Genomic DNA, 23041 nt, shown 5'->3' on the forward strand with positions numbered 1-23041 from the left:
GTTACTATGAGGTTTTAATCAGATCTTTCTACTTTCAGAATCTAGGGTAAGAGCCCATCGCTGCCTCTTATGTCAGTAAGAGGAAGAGCCTAGGAAGAGCCATTGTAGGGGGAGAGAAGCCGCAGAACTTCACTGACCTGTTCTTAGAAGGTTGTTTTGGTCTCTCTCTGTCTGCTGTAGGTGTTGCAGGTGTATCCCTGCCCCCACCTTCCTCCCTCTTTGCCTCTCCCAGGGCAAAGGTTCATAAGTGAGACTGAGCCATTTCCTGCCTTGTGCCTGCTATTCCGAGGTTGGTGGACACCCTTGCTGAGTGTTCCTATAAGGCTGTATTTTGGGCCCTATGGTGAGTGCTTGACCTTGGCCATTTTGGGGGGTCTGAAAGATCATCTCCTTCTTTTTTCCCTGTGGCTGAGCCTGTAGGTAAATTTGGGAAGAGGGATCTACTTTTCTCTAGACTTTGCTATGGGAGGAAAGGGCATGGTAGTAGGGTGGTGATCCCATTCTCTTCTGTCTTGTTCTGAACTTTTCAAGATTAACAGGGAGTGAGGGAGTCTTAGGTAGGTGACAGGAACACCAAGCTGTGGCTTTCTTTTAGGTTTCTGAAGTATGTGAAGAGGGTCCAGGTTAAGTGTTAGCTTTTGGGTTCTGAGACAGTGATTTCAGTGTGGCTTTTCTCTTTGAGGTCTTTGAAAAGAAATGGGGGTGGGGTGGGGAGGGAAAGTCCTGGAGGCCAGTTCCCCTTGGGTCTGTGAGCAGTGCTCTATGTTAGTCAAGGAGTAGAGCAGAAGTGGGCGCCCCAGGTACATCACAAGGTAGAAGCTGTTTCTTAGTCTTTGGAATTGAGTTCTAGAAGCTGGAAGCAGTTTAGTTTTGGACATGTTAAGGCCTTACTTTGCTGAGACTGGTTGCTTGGCCCTTCTTCAGCTGCCCTGGGGTGTGAGTGTGAGGCTAGGTCTCTCTCTGCTCCACCTTATGCTGCTATCTGACATTTTTTTTTTTTTTTAAAAGCAAGCATCTGCCTTTTTTTTTTTTTTAAATTAATTAATTAATTTATTTATTTTTGGCCGTGTTGGGTCTTCGTTTCTGTGCGAGGGCTTTCTCTAGTTGTGGCAGGCGGGGGCCACTCTTCATCGCGGTGCGCGGGCCTCTCACTGTCGCGGCCTCTCCCGTTGCGGAGCACAGGCTCCAGACGCGCAGGCTCAGTAGTTGTGGCTCACGGGCCCAGTTGCTCTGCGGCATGTGGGATCTTCCCAGACCAGGGCTCGAACCCATGTCCCCTGCACTGGCAGGCAGATTCTCAACCACTGCGCCACCAGGGAAGCCCCCCTGACATATTTTTAAAGGCAAATTTGATCTTGTCATTTCCTTGTTTAAAAACCTCCTTTATTCCAGGGTGTTGATAGATAAAACCCAAACTCCTTAGCATGATATTCAGTGATATTTATAACCTTCACCCATGTTTACCCTTCAACTTAATATTGTATCTCTCTTCTCTAAATAGTCTGAGATTAAGCCACACCAAACTTGCAACTGTTCTTCAGATTTGCTGTGTTCTTTCACAGTGCCATACTTTTGAATATACTGTTTTTAATATGAAGAAGGCCTTTCCGTCTGCTTTCTTTGTGGCCAGTATCTCGTTGTTAAAGATTTAAATCAGATATCACCTCTTTTCTGGAATCCTCTTATAGTTTCCCAGGAAGATTTCGTTGCTTTCCTTAGCACCCCCATGACATTTTGGTAAGTACCTCTGTTTATAATATCTATTGGAGTTTTGGTTTATGCTCCCCCAAATGTTTTTATCCATTTTTGTATTTCCAGTGCTTACCTATTATTAGCACAGTGTCCCAGTACTTATCAGTATGATGTACACCGACTTAGTCAATGAGTGAGCCCTGCCTGCTGTTTAGGACTGCTCCCACCCTTTATAAGACTGTCTTTTGAAAAAAAAGGAAAGACTGTCTTTTGTTCTCCAGAAGGTTTTCTTAAGCATAGTTGCTATCTTCCTTTAGTGTGAGCTGATAATGGTGAGAGGGAGTGTATCTGGGTAGAAGGGGTGGTGGTTAATATAACTGGAGGCCAAGTGTGGGCCTGTTGCCAGGTCTCTGGGTTCCTTTAGCCTTATTGAGTATAAAGAGGAAGGACAACTGAACCACACCTTTCCTCTGGAGTTTTTTTTTTTTTTTTCCTCTGAAGTTTTTATACTTGTGAGATATTGTTGAGAGACAGTATTGCTGAGGGGGTCGTAGATGTGATGAAGAAGGAACTGTGAGCCATGGCCGAGGCCAACAGCTGTTTTGGTACTTTTCCCCATTCTCTAGTGAGGGTGTCACGTCATGTCCCCAGGAGTGAGTGTTGGATGCATCTGACAGGAGTGGGTATATGTGTGTTTTTGGGAGTGTATCCTTGTGTTCTTTGCTAGAATGAAAATTCTTTTGCTCTTTTGGTTGGCTCTGAATTTTTACCTCTTAAGATTATTCAACCAGTTAAAGGTCTATTAGTGTATTTCCTCCTGGGTGGGCTTCTAGGGAGGGACCTGTAATAGTTAGAAAAAAATTTCTTCCTCAACAGTCCCAGAGGGCCGGAGTCAGATCAAGACTGGATTTCCTGATTGTTCTTTGTTTGTTCATTCACTCATTCACTTAAGCATATACATTCAGCAAATATTTATTGAGTCCCTAGGCACTGCTCTAGGTGCTGGGGATACAACAGAGAAACCTTGCCCTCAATGAGCTTACATTGTAGTGGGGAAGATAGACAAATTAATAAGCAAGTAAATATTTTTAGAAAGTAAAAAAACTGCTAAGAAGAAAGTAGGATTAGGAAGCTAGAGAGTGAAGGTGGGAAGATGTGCTATTTAGATAGAATTGTTAAGTAAGTCCTCTCTGAGGAGATGGCATTTGGAAAGAACTGAATGATGTGAGCAATGTGAAGATCAGGAAAAGTACACTCCAGACAGAGGGAAGAGCAAGTATTCAAGAAGCCTTGTATGAGTAAAGTATGAGTGAGGAAGGGTATGGTAGGAGGTTATACAGGTTGGATTATGTAGTGCCCTAGAGACCAAGGTAGAGGATTTGGATTATTACCAGTGTGATAGGGAGTCATTGGAGGGTATTCAGCAGAGGAGAGATGTAGTATAATTTATGTTTTAAAACTCTGGTTGCCATGTGGGGAATAAATTCTCAGAGGGGCAAGACTGGAAGTATGAAGACCAGGTTGGAAGCTATTGCAATAGTGAGACATGTCTGGAGGGTACAGATGATAGGCTGATGAACTGGATATTAGAAGTGAGGACAAGAAGAAAGAAGGATGATGCCTAGGTTTTGGGCCTGAACAAGTAGGTGAATATTGGTATCATTTACTAAGGTGGAGAAGGCTGGGGGAGTAACACAGGTTTAGTGTTGGAATGAGTTCTGTTTTAGACATGTTGAATTTAAGGTGCTGACTGTGTGTGTGGAGTTTTCAGTGGAGTGGTGGTTCTGAGTTCTTCCTGCTGGGCGGTAGAGAGAGGCAAACTTCTGTTAACCTCTTCCATCCTTTCTCTTTGAATTAGATTTGTAAGTCTGGATTGGGCAGTGACCTCTGAGCTCACTACTCCAGCCTGGTATATCTTCTGGCTCCATGGACAGTTACTGGCTCCTACAGACCGGATGAAGCAGACTAGAGACACAAGTAGAGAAAGCCTCCGGCTGGCAAATTCTCAGAGTGTGGCCCTCTGGCCACCGGCCCTGCCCGGCCTACCTCATGGAGAGGATGAACTGGCTGAGCAGACTGGCCTCCCGGGGCCCTGGGCATCGTGTACCACAAGGGGCCAGTCTGCAGACCCCTGTCATGGCTGACCCTGAGACCTGCCTCATGGTCTTCAAGAATCACTGGTCCCAGGTAGGAGACTATATGCTGAAGGTCCCAGTCTACTGGCTGCCCGAGTCCTAACATTCTTTGTTCTCTCACCTTGCCATCTAGTCACCTCATCATCTTAAATTTTTTCTCTTATCTGTCCTCATTCCCCAGGTGGTGCGAATTCTGGAGCGGCAAGGCCCTAGGGCAGCTCCTGGGGGAGCCGACGATCTCAGTGCTGTGTGCAACCACACCTACCAGATGCTGACACTGCTGGCGGAGGATCGTGCGGTGCCCTCGGCTCCCACAGCTCCTGGGCCCCTGCTGGAGTTTGCTCTGCGCGAGGATCTGCTAACCCGTGTGCTGACGTGGCAGCTTCAGTGGGATGAGCTTGGGGATGGGGTTGAGGAACGGCGGGCTGAGCAACTGAAACTATTTGAGATGCTAGTGAGTGAAGCTCGCCAGCCCCTGTTGCGGCACAGTCCAGTTCGTGAGGCTCTGCTGATCTTGCTGGATGCCTGTGGCCGCCCTGTGCCCAGTAGCCCAGCACTGGATGAAGGCCTGGTGCTACTTCTCAGCCAGCTGTGCGTGTGTCTGGCCCGGGAGCCTTCATTGCTCGAGTTCTTCCTGCAGCCACCTCCTGAGCCTGGAGCTGCTCCCCGTCTTCTCCTCTTTTCTCGCCTTGTACCTTTTGTCCATCGAGAGGGCACCCTGGGCCAGCAGGCCCGTGATGCCCTACTCCTGCTCATGGCTCTATCAGCTGGAAGTCCCACTGTGGGCCGCTACATCGCAGATCACTCTTACTTCTGCCCGGTCAGCACCTCCTGGGATGGGGGGTAGGGTATGGTGTAGGCACTGGAGAGCACCTTTCTGTCCAGGAGATGTTGAGGGACTGTGTACCAGGGCCCTCTCCTTCAGGAAGTAGCCCCCCCGGGCTTGAGAGCAGCACCTGGAGTTGGGGTGGGGATGAAACATGGGCTTAGGTGGATAAGGCAAGTATGAATGCTCTTCATGGGCCAGTGTTCCCAGGTGATGTCTTGGCACCTTGGGTGACTAAATATCTGCTCTGAGAATAGCTCTTACCCCCTACTTGCATAAAAACTGTGGGTTAATAGTTCCCTGTTCCCCTTTTTTATATCGTATGAGTCTTTGGTAACCTGTCCTTGGGGATGGCCCCCAGGTGCTGGCCACAGGGCTGAGTGCCCTGTACTCTTCACTGCCCCGAAAGATTGAAATTCCAGGAGATGATTGGCACTGCCTGCGACGGGAGGACTGGCTGGGGGTGCCAGCCCTTGCCCTCTTCATGAGTTCCCTAGAGTTCTGCAATGCAGTCATTCAGGTGGGACTGGGGTTCCCAGGAGGTCTGGCCTTTGGTCATTCTGGGGAGATGGGGTGGGAGGGGGTGCATTCCCTGGAGTTCTGGTTTTCTTTCAGCTTGGGGGTAGGGTGCCTATTTGTATTCTACTATTCTGCTCCCTTCCTGACAATGGTCCCGTACAAAATCCTCCGTCCTCTCTCTTGCACCCCTACAGGTGGCTCACCCTCTAGTGCAAAAGCAGCTGGTAGATTATATCCATAATGGGTTCCTGGTGCCTGTCATGGGCCCTGCCCTGCACAAGGTGAGAGTCATGGGTGGCAAGGCAGATTAAGGGATTAGGTTGAGGGGTGGTAACCTCAATGCCAGGACCAATGTGGGTGGCAGTGGGCTGGGTACTCCTCCCTTTTTCCCTGTCTGCTCCTGGTACCTCCTTAGAACTTAGGGAAAATGGCTTAGCATATGTGCGGGGAAGCCCTAAATTTCCGAACTTTCCCTTCCTTTGTCCAGACCTCTGTGGAGGAGATGATTGCCAGTACCGCTTATCTGGAACTTTTCCTACGGAGTATTTCAGAGCCTGCCTTGCTCCGTACCTTCCTGCGATTCCTGCTATTACACCGGCATGACACCCACACCATCCTTGACACCCTTGTTGCCCGTATTGGCAGCAACTCCCGGGTATGGCCCCTACCTCTGTCCTGGCTTACCTGGGTGAGCCATCTTCTCTCTCCGACCTTTGTTCTGGGAGGGTGTTCCTGCCCTTCTTTGGCCTTTGTCTCCAGCAATCACTTCAAAGTTAGGTGGCATTTTCTTTCTAGTATTAAACTTTTAACTGTTTTGGGTACAATTTTAATGTGGCCGCCTGCTTTTGTAATATACAAACCTAGGACACAGTTACCTCTTCTGGATGACTTCGGCTGCTCGTCATGGCTGTAGGTTTTGCCATTGTGCGACACTTGTTATGTAGCGTTGGCCTGAAGTTCTCTTCAGCTGTGTAGCGCTTTGTGACTTGCTGTGGGTGACTTGAGATCACTTCTTCAGGCTTTGTGTCTGCTTTGATAGGTGATCCAGCTGCTACTAGTATATTTACCTTTTCTTCCCTCTGGATTTGCTGTATTTGAACAGCTATAACTTGGGGCACCCATTTGCCCGCCTACCTACCTTACGTTCCTTCTTCCTGAACATTTTGTTTGAATGTTCACTATGTGTCATACTGTTCTCTGGTACTGAGGATATAATGGTAAGCAGTGATTGCTGACTTCATGGAGCTTCCTTCATAGAAGAGGTAGACAGGTAAACACATAACCAAAATAATTGAAAATTGAGGTCATTGTTATAAAAAACCCAACAAGGTGCTTAGAAAACAGTAGAGTGGTCAAAAAAACCTTTCTGAGGAGATGACATTGAGTTGAGACCTAAAGGTCATGAGGGAGTTAGCCTATTGAAGAGCAAGTGGAAGAACAGTCCAGGCAGAGGGAGCAATGCATGCAAAGTACGTAAGTGGGGAAGAGGAAATGAAATGTACTTGAGGAAATGAAAGACCAGCGTGACTGGAGGTATAGTGAGCAAAGGGGAGAAGGGAAGGAGAGGTGGGTGAGTTCAGATCATGTGTGGCCTTGTAGACCATGGTAAGAAGTTTAGATTTTAACCAATAGAAATGTATATAAAATAGGAGTAAATTGTTTCTAAGTCATAAAGACCTGAAGTCTTTCTGGGGGAGTAAAGCATTAGTTTAGCCATGGGCTTTATGGCATTTATTTTGGCTCCATCAGCCATTTTTGTTTCCTTCTTTTATTATAAATAATTGAAGTTCTCTGGGTCCTTGTGTTAAAAATAGAAGTTCTTGGATCACTAAAGGTTCTAGAAAACTGTTCTAGATAACTGAGGTCCCTGGTAGTAGGGTTCCAGGTAAGTAAGGTTCCTGGATAGCTATGTTTTGTATAGTTGAGGTTTCTGAAGCTACGTTAGGGTGTATATGAGATATTCTAGACTGACTCTGATTTGACCAGTGTTTCTGAACCAAGTGTACACTTTAAAATTTGAAAATGACAATAACCATAACAACAGATTCTAGGCTCTGCCTTAGATTTCTTGAGTTATAATCTTTGGGAGTAGGCCCAAGGCATGTGTACTTTTATAATATTCCAAAATGTAATTATGATACATGCCTTGGGTTAAGAATTATTGTCATAAACCGATAGGGAAGAGATGTCAAAGCTTTAATTTTACAAAGGTATTGAAAAAGTTTTATTTCTCATTATGCTGAAGCTCGACCAAGGTCTTAAATCTGTTTGGCCTCATGGAATGTCCTGTTGATGTTTTGGGAATGTTGATTTCCTTCCTAGGGTTGATTTTTCTTCCTGTATTGGGCTCTATCCATCTTGATTTTGTCTTAATCTTATCCTAACTTCTTTGATTCTCCCTCAGTGTCTTTAGTCTTTATCATATATTTCTGTTAGTCTTGCATTCGGTCCCCTGGTCTCAGGAGCCTTTCATGGTTTTGGGGTATTTATTCTTGGCTCTCAGTTCTTGGAGGAACCAAATCTCTTCTGATTTCAGGATGCCCATGGTAAACATGCAGGTGCTTTCCTTTCCCCTGTTTGGCCCTTTTAAGCTTGATTCTGTTGGCCTGACTTTGTAACTGCTATAGTCTGACTTTTGTGGCTTAAGGTGAATCATGCTGGCTAGCTAGCCTGAGTATCTGTATTAGTTTCCTATTGCTGTCATAAAAAATTACCACAAACATAGTGGCTTAAAGCAACACAAATTTATTATCTTACAGTTCTGTAGGTCATGTATCTGACACGGACCTCACACCACTAAAATCAAAGTGTCAGCGGGGCTGCATCCTTTCTGGAGGCCCTAGGAGAAAATCCGTTTCCTTGCTCACTAGGATCATTGGTCGAATTTACTTAATTGTAGTTATAGGACTGAGACTCCTGTTTTCTTGCTGGCTGTCAGCTGAGGACCATTCCCATCTTCTAGAGACCAACTAAATCCTTGGCTTATGATCCCTTCTTCCATCTTCAAAGCCATCAGTGGTGGATCGAGTCCCTCTCATGCTTCAAATCTCTCTTCTTTTTGACCCAGCTAGAAAAGGTTCTTGGCTTTTAAAGACTCGTGTGATTTGATTGGGTCTATTTGGATAATCCAGGCTACTCTCCCCATCTTAAATTTTTTAATAACCTTAATCATACCTGCAAAGTCCCTTCTGCCATATAAGGTAACTTACAGGTTCTGGAGATTAGGACCTGGACATCTTTGAGGGGCCATTTTTTCTACCTACCACACAATCTTTCAGTGAGTCTGAATGTTTTCATTGCTAGTTAAAATGGTCATTTAGGATAAACATCCATGCTGTCTAAAATGTGAACTGCTATCTTATCTCTTTCCCACCGTGATTGGCTTTTTTTTGGTTTTGTTTTGTTTTTTTCTTAAATGTATTTATGTATTTATTTATGGCTGTGTTGGGTCTTCATTGCTGTGCGCAGGCTTTCTCTAGGGGCGAGCGAGGGCTCCCCTTCGTTGCGGTGCACGGGCTTCTCATTGCGGTGGCTTCTTTTGTTGTGGAGCACGGTCTCTAGGCACGCAGGTTTCGGTAGTTGTGGCACGTGGGCTCAGTAGTTGTGGCTCGCAGGCTCTAGAGTGCAGGCTCAGTAGTTGTGGTGCATGGGCTTAGTTGTTCCGCGGCATGTGGGATCTTCCCGGACCAGGGATTGAACCCGTGTCCCCTGCACAGGCTGGCAGATTCTTAACCACTGCACCACCAGGGAAGTCCCATGATTGGCTTTTAACTCCCCCACAGTCATTTAGTTAATGATGAGCACCTAGACTGTGCAGGCAGTGCCCTGGACTCAGACCCAGTAGTTGTCTTCAGGGTGCTCAAGGTATACTTGCCGTAAGGGAAGTATACAGAAGGTGCTTCGGGGATTCATAGGAGTGAGGGAGTGCTTACATGTGTCTGTTCTCTTCATCTAGCCAGAGGTGAGCCACCCTTTTTACTTTTCTAAAACAAAAGGTTTCCCTTGTTCTGGACCCACCTATTTTTTCCTTTTCCTGTCAGCTGCCCTTGAACTTTTCTTTATCCTACCTTCTGAGAGAGACACTGGTGTTGGAGAGGTGACTCAGACTCCATGTTCACAGCCCCACCCACTTCCCAGCTGGGACTCTTCCAGGTTCCCTCTGGTTTTTTGTTGGTAGGCATTCAGTTACTATGCTGCTATAGTCCGTTGACAGGCATTCCCTTAGTTATCACGTTGCTGATGTCTCCTGTTAGTCATTCACTCAGTCCTAGTATCTCCTGGGGTCTCTTCATGGGTATTCATTCCATTTAAGTATTGCTGGTATCTCTGCTGCCAGGTATATATAGCCAGAGAGTTTGCTGACATGTGTATGGTCTATAGAAATACATTAAATCTGACATGTGGTTCGTTCCTATCTGTGAATAATGAGGTCTTGACCACAAAGATCATGTGATCATTTATTTAATATTTGAATGATTGTTTTGTGCCAGGCCTTGTGCCATCGTTGCTCCAGGAGAGGTTGGTTGGGCCTGGGGTTGGGGAGGTTTCTATTTGGTAAACATATTGGAGGGTAGAGAGCTCTTATGGTGACTCCCACCCCCCCTTCCCCCAGCTCTGCATGGTCTCTCTGAGTCTCTTCAGGACCCTACTGAACCTCAGCTGTGAGGATGTCCTGCTGCAGCTGGTTCTCAGGTACCTGCGGGGGCAGGGCTGAGGGATGGCTGACCCTGAACCCTCCGGGCCCTCGGGGCCTTGTGCATGGCTGGGGTGATGGGTTGCATCGGGGTTGCCTGTGTGTGTCCTCTTGAAGCCTGGCTTAGCCATATAGTTCCACTGATGTTCCCTCAAGCCCTGTCCTTCCTTCCTGATCTGTCCTGTGTCCCTTTTCTGCTGTCTTTCCCAGGTATCTCGTCCCGTGTAACCATGTGATGCTGAGCCAGAAGCCAGCTGTGCGCGACGTGGACCTATACGGACGGGCAGCAGACAAGTTCCTCTCCTTAATCCCACGCTGTTGTCGGCACCGTGCCTCCAGCCCACCTCGTCCAGAGCATGCCTCGTGGGCACGAGGTGGGCCTAGCAGAGAGGCAGGGAGAAGGGAGGACACGACGGGTATGGCCTGGCTTCTGGGGGAGCCTAGCAAGAAGGTGGGAGGAGGGAGGTGGCCGTGAGTGGCATTCTGTCTTTGGGGGGGTTGATGAGGGGTGTTGTAGGGTGGATCCTTAACTCCACCAAAGAAATTTAGCTTCTGAGCAAAGCTGTTCCTTTTCTTCACTCCAGTTGTACTCTTCTATTTCCATTGTTTTTGTGGTGTTGGTGGTAATGAGGAGGGGGTGGTGGATGAGGAAAAGCTTAATTTGAGGGGTGGAGAGTCAGCTGTCTGAATCGGTCCCGTGTTTCTTCTGCTTCATGGCCTTCTCTCTTAGTTACCCAAGGTGTCTCATCCCTCCTCCTGCACCTCTGGCTCTTTGATCTCTCTTATGTTTTTTCCCCTCTGCAGGCCCTGGAAGCCCAAGTGTTGACTCCTCTTCTGTGGTGACGGTACCCCGGGCCTCCACGCCATCTCGTCTGGCCCTCTTCCTGCGACAGCAGAGCCTGGGTGGCTCCGAGTCCCCAGCCCCAGCCCCTCGCTCACCAGGGCTTGCTGCCTCCCCAGCCTCCAGCCCTGGCCGACGGCCCAGCCCTGTGGAGGAGCCCGGTGAGCTGGAAGACAATTACCTGGAGTATCTGCGTGAGGCGCGCCTTGGTGTGGACCGCTGTGTCCAAGCCTGCCGCACCTGGTCTGCCCCCTATGATGGCGAGCGGCCCCCTCCTGAGCCCAGTCCTGTTGGCTCCCGGACTAAGAAACGCAGCCTGCTGCCTGAGGAGGACAGGGACAATGCAGGGGAGGGGGAGGCGGAAGAGCTGGGGAGGGGGGCGCAGGCTCTGGGTGCAAGGGAGGGCCCTGGCCACCTGCCCCCTCCCCAGCTCAATGGGGTGCCAGGACCATGGCCGGAGGGGGCCAAGAAGGTTCGTCGGGTGCCACAGGAGGGAGCTGGGGAACTACTAGAGGGCACCTCCGAGGGTGTGGCAGGACTAGAGAGCTTTGGGCAGGAGCTCCGGGAGCTGGAGGTGGCATTGAGCAATGGGGGCGCCGGCTCAGAGCCCCCTCTAGAGCCTTCACTACCTCTTGAGGAGGAGGAGGCCTACGAAAGCTTCACCTGTCCCCCTGAGCCCCCTGGCCCCTTCCTCAGCAGCCCTTTGCGGACTCTCAACCAGCTGCCAAGCCAGCCCTTCACTGGTAAGCTACTTAGCCTAGGTCTTCTCCTTTGTGTACTCTTTGCATGTTCTCGACATGTTTGTGCTGGTTTCTGAGACTTCTTGCCCATGCCATTCTTGTGTACTTGCTTAGCTCTTCATCCATTTTGCTTGGGTCCCCTCCAGATACATATCATGTCATACTTGTGTCTCAGTGTCTGTCTGTAGTCTTCCATGCTTGTGCTGGTTTGAGTATTGACTTCTGTCTAAGCCTTGTATGTCTGTCCTTTATGCATGTTCCTCCTCTTCCTCAGTCTGGCCATTTTCTGGGATGTGTGATCAGGATATTCTGTGTTTGGTGTTTCCTGGTGAATCAAAGTAATACATCTGAACCATGTGGAAGACATACATGCTGTCCTCTATGTGAGGCACCTATAAATCATGCTGTTCCATGTTGTTCCCACCAGTATATCTGTCTGGGTGTTGGGTCTCTTGTCAGCTCTTCTGTGGCCCAGGGTCAGCTCTCTGGTATACTTCTCTTCTTCAGCCCTGGCCTCCTTTCTCCCAGCCTCTTTAGAGAAGGGCTCAGTTTCAAGTTTCTCCTGTTCCCTATCCTTGCACCTTGTTGGTTGCCCTGACTGCTCAGTAAGACTTTCTAAGGGTTTATGGTTAGTGGTAAGAACTGAAGCAGATAGAGTGAAATACCTCTATCTGGGTAAATCAGATCAGTGAAATACCTCTATCAGGGCAAATGACAAAGCATGGCCCTGAGCCCCCCAGCTAAGTTCTTTTGGTCTCTCCAAAAGACCTTGGAGCTATATCTGGCCTGAGTGGCTGGCTCAGTGAGTGAGCCCTCACCTGGCTCTTGTTCCTATTCTACACCCCATGCTGGGGATTGGTGGGGAGGCACTTCTGGGAAGCTGTATAGTGCTTTGGACTAGACATACCTTGAGTTAGCATTCCATCTATGTCTTTGATGCATGTAAATCACTTACTAATGATGCTGGTACATTGTGAGAACTCAGCATGTGGTAGTTTAGGATTATCATCTCTTGGGTACATGGCAGATACAAGTTGACCAAGGTACCCACATATCTTCCTGTTGTTTGTAGTCAAGTTATCATGCATTGATCAGTACATGTCCTAACCGGGCCTTGCACAGCATCAGGCCTTTTGCTCTGGAGTAATGACAGCTCTCTCTTGCAGACTACAGAAAATATATCTTTTCATTTATTTAGCCTTTGCTCTGCTCTTTTCTGCTCTACACCACTAGAAGGTGGTGTGCAGGTTTTACCACTTTCTTGAAGCGTTAATTGAAGCTCTGTCCTTTTTCTTCTTCTAAACTCATCTGAGCTTTTTCTCTTGCAAAAAAGTCCCCAGAGATGAGAAGGACAAAGTTATGTGATATCTTAGGACTCTGCTAAGCTAGAGTTGTTTTAGAGCTAAGGCTAGTCATGTGCATGTGGAGTAAGAATGTTCTAGGATCTTTTTCAGGATTCAGTGTCTCTTGCCCTTCATTGTTCTCCTGCCTCAAGTCTTAGTGCAGTTCCTAGGCACACTCCCTCTCCCTGACAAATCCCTGACCAGACAGACTGTGATGGTTCTACAGTCCTATTGTTGGTGATCTGGCTCAGTTGAGGCCAGTTCTCCCAGAAGATCATTCTGATCCCTTCTGCCATCCTCTTTTCCACCAAAGAGTCTGTCCTGAATCAGTTTTCTCTGGCCCTGAACTAAGCTCTTTTTTCCCTACAGATTCTATTTCACCACCTTGGTTCCCAGCTCCTGAACAGACCTGATTTCTTTTTTGGTTCTCCAAAGATTCCTCCCCTAACTTTAAGTTGACCAATCTAGTCGCCGTCTTTGCCTTCACTATGCTTGCTTCTTGCTTTATTTCTGACTCAGGTCTAGTGTTAGCCTCTGTCTTATATGTAACCTGATTTTTTCTTTTGGTCTAATCACTTTCTCACTTGTTCTTTCTTCAGTTGTCCTCTTGGTTGAAGCTTTTTAAAAAGCTGAGAAATATTATATAGCTTATGGTTATTATTGAATACTTATAATTTGCTAGATTTTGGCCTAAATGCTGTGTATCAGTATCTCTTTGATCCTCTTAATAACCTTATGAGGTGGGTGTATTTTCGTGTTTTACCAAGTAGGAAACTATGCTTGGAGAGTTTTGATTCATCCAGTAACTTAACTAGTAAACAGTAAAGCTAAAATTTGAACCAAGTCTGTGTGATTCCAGAGCCTGTGGTCTGGCCCTTCAGCTAGAATGTGTATAAAGCTGGCATCTGGACCTCTTGTGGGTCCATGTGGTGTCTGCCATTTTATCTCCTCCAGAATAGGTGGTCACAGGATATTTAAACATGCAAATCATTTTCTGACACAAATAATTTTCATCTAGTGGTGGGGGGGTCTCATTTTGGGGGGAATGCGTGTGATGTGCATTGTGTTCAGGCCTTGTATCCTTGTGCCCACCCCCCCAGGCCCCTTCATGGCTGTGCTCTTTGCCAAACTCGAGAACATGCTGCAGAACTCCGTCTATGTCAACTTCCTGCTGACGGGGCTGGTGGCCCAGCTGGCCTGTCACCCTCAGCCCCTGCTCCGCTCTTTCCTGCTCAACACCAACATGGTCTTCCAGCCCAGTGTCAAGTCCCTGCTGCAGGTGTGCGATGCATGCATGCATGGGTGCGTCCAGGCTCCATGGTGGGCCAGACCCACAACTGGAGTGGCCCTGGGGGGGCTGGGAATAGGCCCAGTGGGGCTAGAAAGGACTATGTCAGTCTAGAGCCACCCAGAAATGTCATGAAGTTGTGCTTCATAGGTGCTGGGCTCTGTGAAGAATAAGATTGAGAGCTTTGCAGCCTCCCAGGAGGACTTCCCAGCACTGCTATCCAAAGCCAAGAAGTACCTCATTGCCCGTGGCAAGTTGGACTGGACTGAGGGCACTGCGGCAGGCTCTGCCCCCCGCCGATCTGATTCCCTAGGTGAGGCCTACCCTGCCACCACCTCCCTGTCCTCCCTAGGCAACTAATTAGCTCAGGTTAACTGAGTTTCTTATTAAGGTTGAAGCCTTGTGCCGGGAACTAGGGAGTTGCAGAGAGTAGAGTCTTGATTTTGTCCTCAGGTTTCTGGGCAGAGGAAAAACATAGTTCTGTCCACTGAGAGCCAAACCAACAGTAGCAGCAAAAACTACTCTAGAAGTTGGGGACGGGCAAGGGGACAGAATAGTCTCTAGGTTGAGATATTGTTAAAGCTTGGTAAAGGACATGGCATTTGACATGGGCCTTGAGAGATGGGTAGGACTTGGGTAGGCAAAGGCGTGGGATGGCTTTATTGTTTTGTTCAGGGGACAGCATGAACTGTTTAGTTGGAGCAGGGGATTTGGAAGGTGGTGGAACAGTTGGTAGTAAGGTTGGAAAGATTTGGTCAGAGCAGAAGGTTCTCAGCGTAGAGGTTGGGCTAGGCAGAGGTTGTAAACTTCTAGGCAGTGAGAAACCATTGGAGGTTCTTAGATCTGGGAATGGAGAGATAAGTGTGTTAGTTCATGTGCTAGTTGCACTGGAGCTCGGAGAAAATGAAGTCAGAAGAGCAATTGGGAGGCTTCTGCCATAATGCAGATGTGACCTGTGAGGCTTGAATTAGAATAGTGGAAATAGAAAGGAAGAATTTGAAAAGGTGGAAATGGGAAGGAAGTACTGATAGAGTCTGGTGAGTGGTTGTGGGGTATAAGGAAGAAGGAAGAGTTAAATATGACCATGATATTCTAAATTTAGATCTTTCATCAACAAGTATCTGAGTGCTTGCCGTATGTGCTAGGTGTTGTCTTTGATACAGGGGACTCAGGGAGGTACAAGATGTGATCTTTGCTTTCAAAAAGCTGATAGTCTAGATAGTGACTAGAGGATTGTCATAACTGAGGGAGCAAGGTCCCAAAGGTGTGGAAGTAAGTGGGATCCAGAGCACAGGAAAGTCTTTTTCCCCCTTTGAGGCAAATGAGGAGAGATCAAAGGAGGAAGTGTTATGTACAAGTGGAGTTTTGAGGTGTGGAGGGAAATTTTAGGGAGTTGAAGTCATCCTTTATTTGCTAATTGAAGTAGGAGGCAAAATAGTATGCTGAGCAAGAGAGCAGAGGTGAGATGGGGGCTTAAGGAGGAAAGTGTATAGGTTGGGAAGAGGGTACCAGAAGGGTTATTATATAGCTGTGAAGGCCCAGCTGAAGTTCCTTAGCATGATTTCCTCATGGTCCAGTACCAGGAATTATTTCTTGCTTCCACAGTCCTGGTACTATGTTCACTGTGGAGGGCCCGGGGATATAGAGGTAAATAAGACAGAGTCCAAGCCCTTGAACTCACAGATTAATGTTATGTAGAAGACATGAGAACAAGTTATTAAAATGCAGTGTGATAGGGCAGTAAAATGGGAAGTTAGTGGAGGGCAAATTAGAGGAGAGGTAGGCATGGGGAAATTAGGCTAAGGATGAAAACATTGAGGAAAGCAAAATTAAGGCAGAAGGGGCTACAGAGGCATGAAAGGAGCCTGGAGGGTTCCAGGAGGAGCACATAGGTGTGGATGCCAAAGCAGGGAGAGTTTCTAGAAGAGGTGAGGAAGCGTGTAGAGAGTTTCTAGAAGAGGTGGGAGGAAGTGTGTGAACCTGGTTGCAAAGGGATCTGAACGCCAAATCTAATATATCTGTTTAGAATATCTCTGTAGCCATTATTAGAGGTCGAGAATGGGAATGGTATCATGATCTAGAGACTAGATCCCTAGAGTCTAGGCCTTAGGTCTTGGACAGGGCCAAGAACAGATCCAGAGCCAGCAATCTAGGAGGAAGGAAATGAGAGAAGAGAAGGCAGTATTTTAAATGGTTCATTTGCGTCTAAGCTGACATAAAGTTGTCTGGCCTCAACCAGTGGGAGGATGGCTTTGGTGGATGTAGGAGAGGGATTGGTGGAAGGCCAAGTGGTGGCACAGGAGAGCAGATCTTGGAGGGACAGTGGTGTGTGACAGATCTGATAAAGCCACTGAACTTTGATTGCATATATAGCACCTGTGGGTATTGAAGGAGCAGGGGATGTGGGTGCCGTGTTATAGATAGGCAGGGGGAAGGAGGAAATGTTCGACTCTAGTACAGGAGGGTGCTGGGCAGCAAGAATAAGGGCATGTTACAGACTGAGGAGAAAGAGCTTGGTGATGGTAGAAGAGTGATTGGAAAGGGAGACGCAGTAAGAGAACCCCTCACGGTGAAGGGGCCTGGAGAAGGGAGGGGTCTTGTCTGGGAACGAAGTGTCTGAAGGGTTGACTGCCTAAAGACTGAGCGTGATGGTTGGCTGGTGGGGAGGCTGGGTAGAGGGAAGGAGGCTGGGCAGGCAGCACTCTGGTGTTAAGAGTTCTAGTGGAGAGGTCCGTACCCCTGGGGGAGTGGGGGTGCGTGGGGAGGGGAGTCTCCTCTCCCAGGCCAGGGGACTTTGCCTGACGCCAGCAGCTTCACGACACTCCTGTTTGTTCCCAGTGAAGAGCCGGAGGCCGTCCTTGGGGGAGTTGCTCCTGCGGCATGCACACAGTCCAACCAGGGCTCGGCAGGCAGCACAGATGGTTCTTCAGCCTGGGAGAGATGGCACAGGACTTGGCCTAGGTGGGGGCTCCCCTGGGGCATCAACGCCGGTCCTACCCCCTCGGGGTGGGGCCCCTGACCGCCAAGGTGAGGCTCTGCGAGTCAAGAATGCTGTCTACTGTGCAGTCATTTTCCCTGAGTTTCTCAAGGAGTTGGCTGCCATCTCCCAGGCCCACGCTGTCACCTCGCCTTTCTTGTTGGATACTTCAGAGGAGGGATCTGGCCCTCCCATCTCAGGCTTCGGGCCCCTCAATCCTTAACTTTCTTCCATGGACAATCAGGGCCTTGAGTGGCCTGCTGGGGCCAGGGTGTAGGCTCCTTTTTATGTTTGGAGGCGGTGGCAAGAGGACTTTTTAATTTATTTCCAATGAATGTTTTCTGGAGAACTTGTTGCAATATGTATAAAAGGGAAATCTCTATTCTGTGCTCATTCTTCTTTCCCACCCTTTTTCTGTAGGGCTGGGGCCCCAAGAAAGTTGTACATGGATGGGGAAGTGGTCAGGGTGTTTTCTCTCTGGTGAGGACACGATGCCAAGGTTTCGAGGTACTTCTTATGCCTTTAGAGGGTGAGGGGACATGAAGCCTGGGGAAAAAGGTTGGGACTTTCCTCCTCCAGACTCCTACAGGAAGAAGCACCACGGGCCCAGGATGGTGTGGGGGAGCAGCAGCTGATGTTTATTTTATATGGGGACCAGTGTCCCTATGTCAGGTCTTGGGGGCCTGGCCCCCTGCATCTCTCGCCTCAGCTTTATTCGTCGCTGTCGAACTCCGAGGACAGACCCTGCAGCAGGGGCAGGGACATGGAGTGCCGCTCGGGGTCCCCGGGTCCCCCACCCTGGGCTCCTGGTGCGGGGCTTCGGGGGCTGAAGAGCCAGTTCTCTGCCAGGGTTGGGGATAGCCACAGCTTGACTCATGCCCTCGTCTTTCTGCCGCCCTGGTCCCTCCCTCCGGTCTTCTGTGCTGTACCCACCCCCTCACCAGGACCACGCTTCCATCTCGCCCTCCCCTGGCTCCCTCACTCCATCCCCCTCACCAGGCTCCAGTGTGGAGTTATGGGTGCCCCACACACTCCTGGGCTCTACACCCCACGCCCTTTCCCTCCACCTTATCCCATCCCTCTCATCTTCATTTCCCCTAGCAGTACCTGACAGCATCTGGGGCCCCCTTCGGAAGGGGTTTCGGCCCTTGTAGGAGAATCTGGGTGGTCTGCCCTCTGGCACTTCCTGCGGAGGTGGTGAAGGTGGGGCTGGGCCAGGTGAGGGCACATCAGCAGCTTCGGGGACATCAGCAGGGGCTGACGGGGGGGCCGGAGGTGGCATGATGCTGAGGTCGGGTCTGACCCAACTGGCCCCATGGGGCAGTGGGTCTTTGATCAGGGGCTTCTGTGGTCCCAGCACTCCCTTGGGCTGCAGTGAAAACTTGAGGCAGGAGAAGGCAATAGGCAGTGACCGCTGTAACCAGAGCAGTTGGGGCTCACGGGCTGTAGGCAGCAGCCCCAGCTGTAGCCAGGAACAGGAGAAGACCTGGTAGATGACGTAGATGCTGTGGGTGCTTCGGAGCCAGGGAAGAGTCTGCTGTAGGCTCACCTGCCCTGGTGGCAGCAGCAGGAAGGCCACCTTCTTGCGCAGGCCACCCATATGTAAGCGGATCCGGCAGGGCTGCCCATCCAACAGTCGCATTTCTTCATAGGCTGTCTCTGCCCGGCCATTTGGTGAGTATTCTCTAGTGCAGTGGGCAAAGGCACCTTCAGAGCCTGCCTGCTCCAGGAGGTTCGGTAGTGGCCCCACTGGTTGTAGTGCCCGCCGGCCCTGCCGTCCTGGCAGAGCCAGGCGGGTGTGGGCTGGGCGGGACTGTTTCACTAGCACACCCAGTAGGTCAAAGCAGGCTGCATCCGACAGGAAAGGTACTGCCACTACATTGGGCCCAAAGCGCTCCTCTGTAACCTGCAGGTGGCCAGTTTATAGGTCAGGGACTGAGTTAGGGTCAGAGTTAGGAGTTACCTGGTAGCCTACTCTAGCTTGACCCTCCCACTGTCACTCCACAATGTGCTCAAACTGTTGTGCTTCCTGCTTGTCTCCCAGTTCTCCCCTCTAGCAAAACCTGAATGTCTACTATGTGCCAGACTCTGCTAGATACTGGGAATGCATTAAAAAATGAGACTTTGTTCTTGTCCTGATATAGCTCAGAGAGCAAGCTGTGGAGCAGATGAGATGTGATTTAACAGCCTTTGTCTTTGATAGAAGAGGATCAAGGATACTTTCTAGGTGGTAATGCTTTAACTCTGAAGGAATTAGCCAGATAGGAGAATGGTCAATCCAGGCAGAGGGAACAGCCAGTGAAAAAACTTGAACTTACAAACTAAGAGAGGCATAGTCAGGAAAGTATAATTTCATATTACTTAAGTGTAGGGTGTGGAGAGGGACAAGCACACAGGAGCTTGATTATTCAAGGCCTTGTGTGTGTGCTAAGTGATGGGACTTTTATCCTGAGGACAGTGGGAAGCCACTCGAAGGGCTCTGGTTAGGAGGGGCACAATTCAGATAGGCATTTTAGAAAGTTAATTTTGAATAGGAAGGCATAAAATAAAGAGGGATAGAAAGTCAGTTAAAGAGTATTGTAAAATTCCAGGCAAGACATGGTGAGGCCCTGAACTAAAATAATGGGGGAAGGTATTTAGGTTATAGAATTAGTAGAACCTGGTCACTTAAGGGGTGTGGGAAAAGGCATCCTCAAGGATTAGGGTTAGATGGGTGATGTCATTAACCAAGAGTGGTTACACAGAAATAGGTTTGGAAGTCCACACTGTGTCTATAACATCTTAGTATACACCTGCCCGAGCTGCAGAGGATGGTTCTTTTAGGGATTTGAGGCCTCATCTTTGTAATGCTAGTTCCAGTAGGCTTTCACAGATTACAGTTCCTCTTGGTTTTGTCCTTCTGGCCTTTTTGTGCTTGGTAACCCAGTTCTGGAAAATTTAATTTCATGACCAACTGGGAAGCCCTGTAAGATCCTCTCTAGGAGTTGTACTTAGGTATGATCTTGACTCATTCAAGATATTGTTGGCTGAGACTTCTGGCTCTGTGTTCTGCTAAGGAGCATACACAGTTCCCTCTTTGGGCCCCTTTCATGTTAGAGTCCTATTCTTAAAATGCTGTGTGCTCCACTTCCCTCCGCCAGACCCCCAATCCCATATGTCTGTGCCCCTGCTGATGGCATTGCCCACTTTACTGGCTTTCTTGTAGATGGTCCCTTAAGGTTGATCTGTTTTTTGCTACATAAAGCTGTTGTGGAAGTGCTGCCCCCCAGCGTAAGAGGGGCGTAGCTAGTTGTGTCTGGACTTTACACAAGCTGAGATAGCTTGTCACTACTGTCTTGTCACCTAGCCAAGGAAATAACTGGTGCTCTTCGTTGATCTGCATGGAAGAATTTCCTATCATTCCTTCTCCTTTGTTTCACTAAGATATGGGACATTTAACTTTTGGGTGGGGGCATAGGTCTGAAGAACAGGACCCTGAGAAGAACAGTTGGATTTCCAGGGGTGAGAGCAGAGCAATGGTGGGTTAGCATTTTTGTATGGAATGCTCTGCCTCATGACAGTGAAAGCATAATCATCAAATACAACCTCAGAATCCCAGCCTAGCTGCTCCTTTGGTGCCTAGGATTCTGTACAAATGAGACGAATTGGAGTGTCTCCAGGAGAGGTCCCTCTAACAGGAGTGTGATGTTTCTTATGGTCTAAATTTCTGCTAAAAGGTGATTAAGCTGGAAACTCTGTTTCAGAATATAGACATGAATTTGCCATGGACGTTTATTAGGCCCTTATTCTTACCCTGAGGGCCCCAGTGGTTATCCTAAAGCAGGAAAAATAAAGCACTCAACTCTATGCTAGGGTGAACCTGTTCTTGGCAGTCGCCATTTGAGACCACTGCCTGCTTCCACTGCACTTCTGGGTAGAAGTTCTGAGGACTTAGAGGCCTGCAAATTCAGCTCTCCCCGGGGCAGCCCAGGAAAGTGATGGTGGAAGATTATCTTCCTGGAGGTACCTTGGCTGGTTTGAATTCTGAATAGGGAGCCCTTGAGCCACATTCTGTTTTTCTACAAAGTGCCCAGTAAATCAGCAGTTCTGGAGGAGGAAACCAGGTTACTCAAAGGTGTCCTATTTCTTGAACTTGTCCCATACTACCAGTGATTTATCCTGAATGTCCCTACCCTGACTTTTCCTGGCAATTTTCCATTTAAATAGGACAGGGAGTTTTTTCTGATACTCAGAGATGGTGTAGCTTTTTAATAGTTAAAGACCTCATTTACTTCACCCTAATTCTGATTGAGCTACTCCAGGACCAACCTCTAACGCTGCTGAAACTAGTTGCCCTCATTCTTGGGAGGACCTTGGCTCTTCTCTTTCTGCTTCCTTGGGAAGCTGACCTTTGTGGCGAGCTGCTACTCCATTGCAAATGGGAGCTACGTGCCATTAAGGTTACTTTGAGTTTGGTATAGGCACTGCTTTAAGATGATTATTTTAAACTTGGTGGGCTGCTTTCTGCAAATGCTTTAAATTCACTCTCCTTCAGATAGCCTGACCAGAACCTGATCCCTAAATTCTCTAATATCAAAAATTAGTGGCCATCTAGATTTTGTGGGATTTTCTGGACACCAGCAACTGAGAGCTGAGATCTGCCTGCTCCTGGAAATCTGTATATTTGGCTCAAAACCCAAATTTCTCATTCTGTGGAAGTTAAGCTGGAGGGAGTGTCTGTGAAGAGGTCAAAGGTAAAGTTCAGGTTCTTTAGAAAACGTAAAAGGCCTTTCACCGTCAGCCCCTATACCTCTTCTTCCTCATTTTCACCACAATTCTTTGAACCCTGTTCTAGAGGACTATTTGTAGTTCACTAATTTACATTTTTCTTTTTTTCTCTCGGCTTTTGCATATATTCTGCCTTTAACTAGTACACTGTTCACTCTCACACCCCCCCCTGCCCCTTGCTTATTAGGTGTTTATTAAGCACCCTTTATATGCCAGGTATTCCTCTTCCCTCCATGTGAATAACTCCTATATGCCAAGCTAGAATGTACTCACTCCAGGAAGCCTTCCTGACCTCCTAAGTCTACCCCTGACTTAGCACTTCTCTTTTCTGCTCTCATAGCTCCCTATCCATTGTCTTTCAAGGAACCTTTCTTACTGTTTTTGCAATTGCAATTAAATTGGACACTCTGTGCAAAGAACTTCGTGCAGTGCCTCACATATAAGCCAGCACTGAGTAAATGTTAGTTATTATTGTCTTTAGGCTTCCAACTCCTTCCAACTTATAAACTGCTCAGACCCATCTAGGTCACACTTTGTTACTTCCTTTTTAGCCCTCTTTACCTACCTTATCTTTGATGAGGGTCCAGGTAGCATCAGCTTCATCCAGTGTCAGCAGGTGAGGGGTACCAACCAACATGATGGGGTGTGGGAGGGGTTAGGCAGGGCAGTAGCTGCTGCAGAAACCCCAAGCTGCCCATGGAGGTGAGGCCCCAGGCCCTGGACTCTGACCTACTACAGCATGAGGTCATAGAGGTCCTGCCGGGTGTTGGGGCCTTGGGTGGGGGGAGGGCAGTCGCTTTCATAGCCTCACTGTACCCACAGCCTGAGTCCATACTCTTTAGTCACCTATTCATTCTCGTGCTTTAGGGGAGGTAGATGCAGGTATCCATTAGGGTGTGTTTGTATATGTCTGTGTGTGTGTGTGTGTGTGTGTGCGTGTGTGTGTGTGTGTGTGTGTGTGTGCGTGTGTGTGTGTGTGTGTGTGTGTAGTTCTTGGTCTGAGTTCTTTAAGGAAACAGTATCAGGCCTTTCCTCCTTAAAGCAATTTGCTATGCTATCTTGTCAGTTGCAGATAACTTCTTTGTGAGGTTGGATTGGGGTCCTGAAGGACATGGGAGAAGCACAGATCAGGACTTAAACTGAGAACAAAGCAGTGGCGCTCAACCTCGGCCATACTTTGGAATTACCTGGAAGCTTTAAAAATTACTGGTACTTGGATC

At 48.4% G+C, this 23041-nt stretch overlaps 2 protein-coding genes across 9 annotated transcripts in view; one reads left to right on the plus strand and one right to left on the minus strand.

Annotated features, from left to right (window-relative positions):
- The window catches only part of FHIP1B (FHF complex subunit HOOK interacting protein 1B), a 29844-nt gene that overhangs the window by 4055 nt on the left and 2748 nt on the right, over window positions 1-23041 (plus strand). Inside the window, exons 2-12 of one of the 8 annotated variants that reach the window (XM_007172862.2) lie at window positions 3551-3879; window positions 4009-4647; window positions 5015-5173; window positions 5367-5453; window positions 5660-5860; window positions 9785-9864; window positions 10076-10281; window positions 10670-11449; window positions 13890-14068; window positions 14228-14390; window positions 16916-17104. In XM_007172862.2, coding sequence (XP_007172924.2) covers window positions 3742-3879; window positions 4009-4647; window positions 5015-5173; window positions 5367-5453; window positions 5660-5860; window positions 9785-9864; window positions 10076-10281; window positions 10670-11449; window positions 13890-14068; window positions 14228-14390; window positions 16916-17104 — 2821 coding nt within the window. In that variant the 5' untranslated portion in view covers window positions 3551-3741. Of the gene's footprint in view, window positions 1-3550; window positions 3880-4008; window positions 4648-5014; window positions 5174-5366; window positions 5454-5659; window positions 5861-9784; window positions 9865-10075; window positions 10282-10669; window positions 11450-13889; window positions 14092-14227; window positions 14391-16915; window positions 17467-23041 lie in introns of those variants that run through there. The other 7 variants (XM_007172858.2, XM_057552796.1, XM_007172860.2 and 4 more) reach the window with 7 other exon arrangements.
- C9H11orf42 (chromosome 9 C11orf42 homolog) lies at window positions 17766-22458 on the minus strand. Its single transcript, XM_007172857.2, has 3 exons — window positions 22387-22458; window positions 18162-18960; window positions 17766-17896 (listed from the first exon to the last, which is right to left on the minus strand). Exons 1-3 carry the CDS (start codon window positions 22456-22458, stop codon window positions 17766-17768), a joined length of 1002 nt encoding a protein of 333 aa, XP_007172919.2.

Source organism: Balaenoptera acutorostrata, chromosome 9 (assembly GCF_949987535.1).
Source record: "Balaenoptera acutorostrata chromosome 9, mBalAcu1.1, whole genome shotgun sequence".
Lineage (NCBI taxonomy): Eukaryota > Metazoa > Chordata > Mammalia > Artiodactyla > Balaenopteridae > Balaenoptera > Balaenoptera acutorostrata.

Bases quoted from the DNA above. Each gene is read 5' to 3' on its own strand.
- C9H11orf42 (XM_007172857.2), bottom strand. From the start codon at position 22,458: ATGTTGGTTGGTACCCCTCACCTGCTGACACTGGATGAAGCTGATGCT. The intron at 18,961-22,386 runs GTAGGTAAAGAG...GGCCACCTGCAG, and splicing joins GGACCCTCATCAAAGATAAG to GTTACAGAGGAGCGCTTTGG. The intron at 17,897-18,161 runs GTACTGCTAGGG...CAACCCTGGCAG, and splicing joins GGGGCCCCAGATGCTGTCAG to AGAACTGGCTCTTCAGCCCC.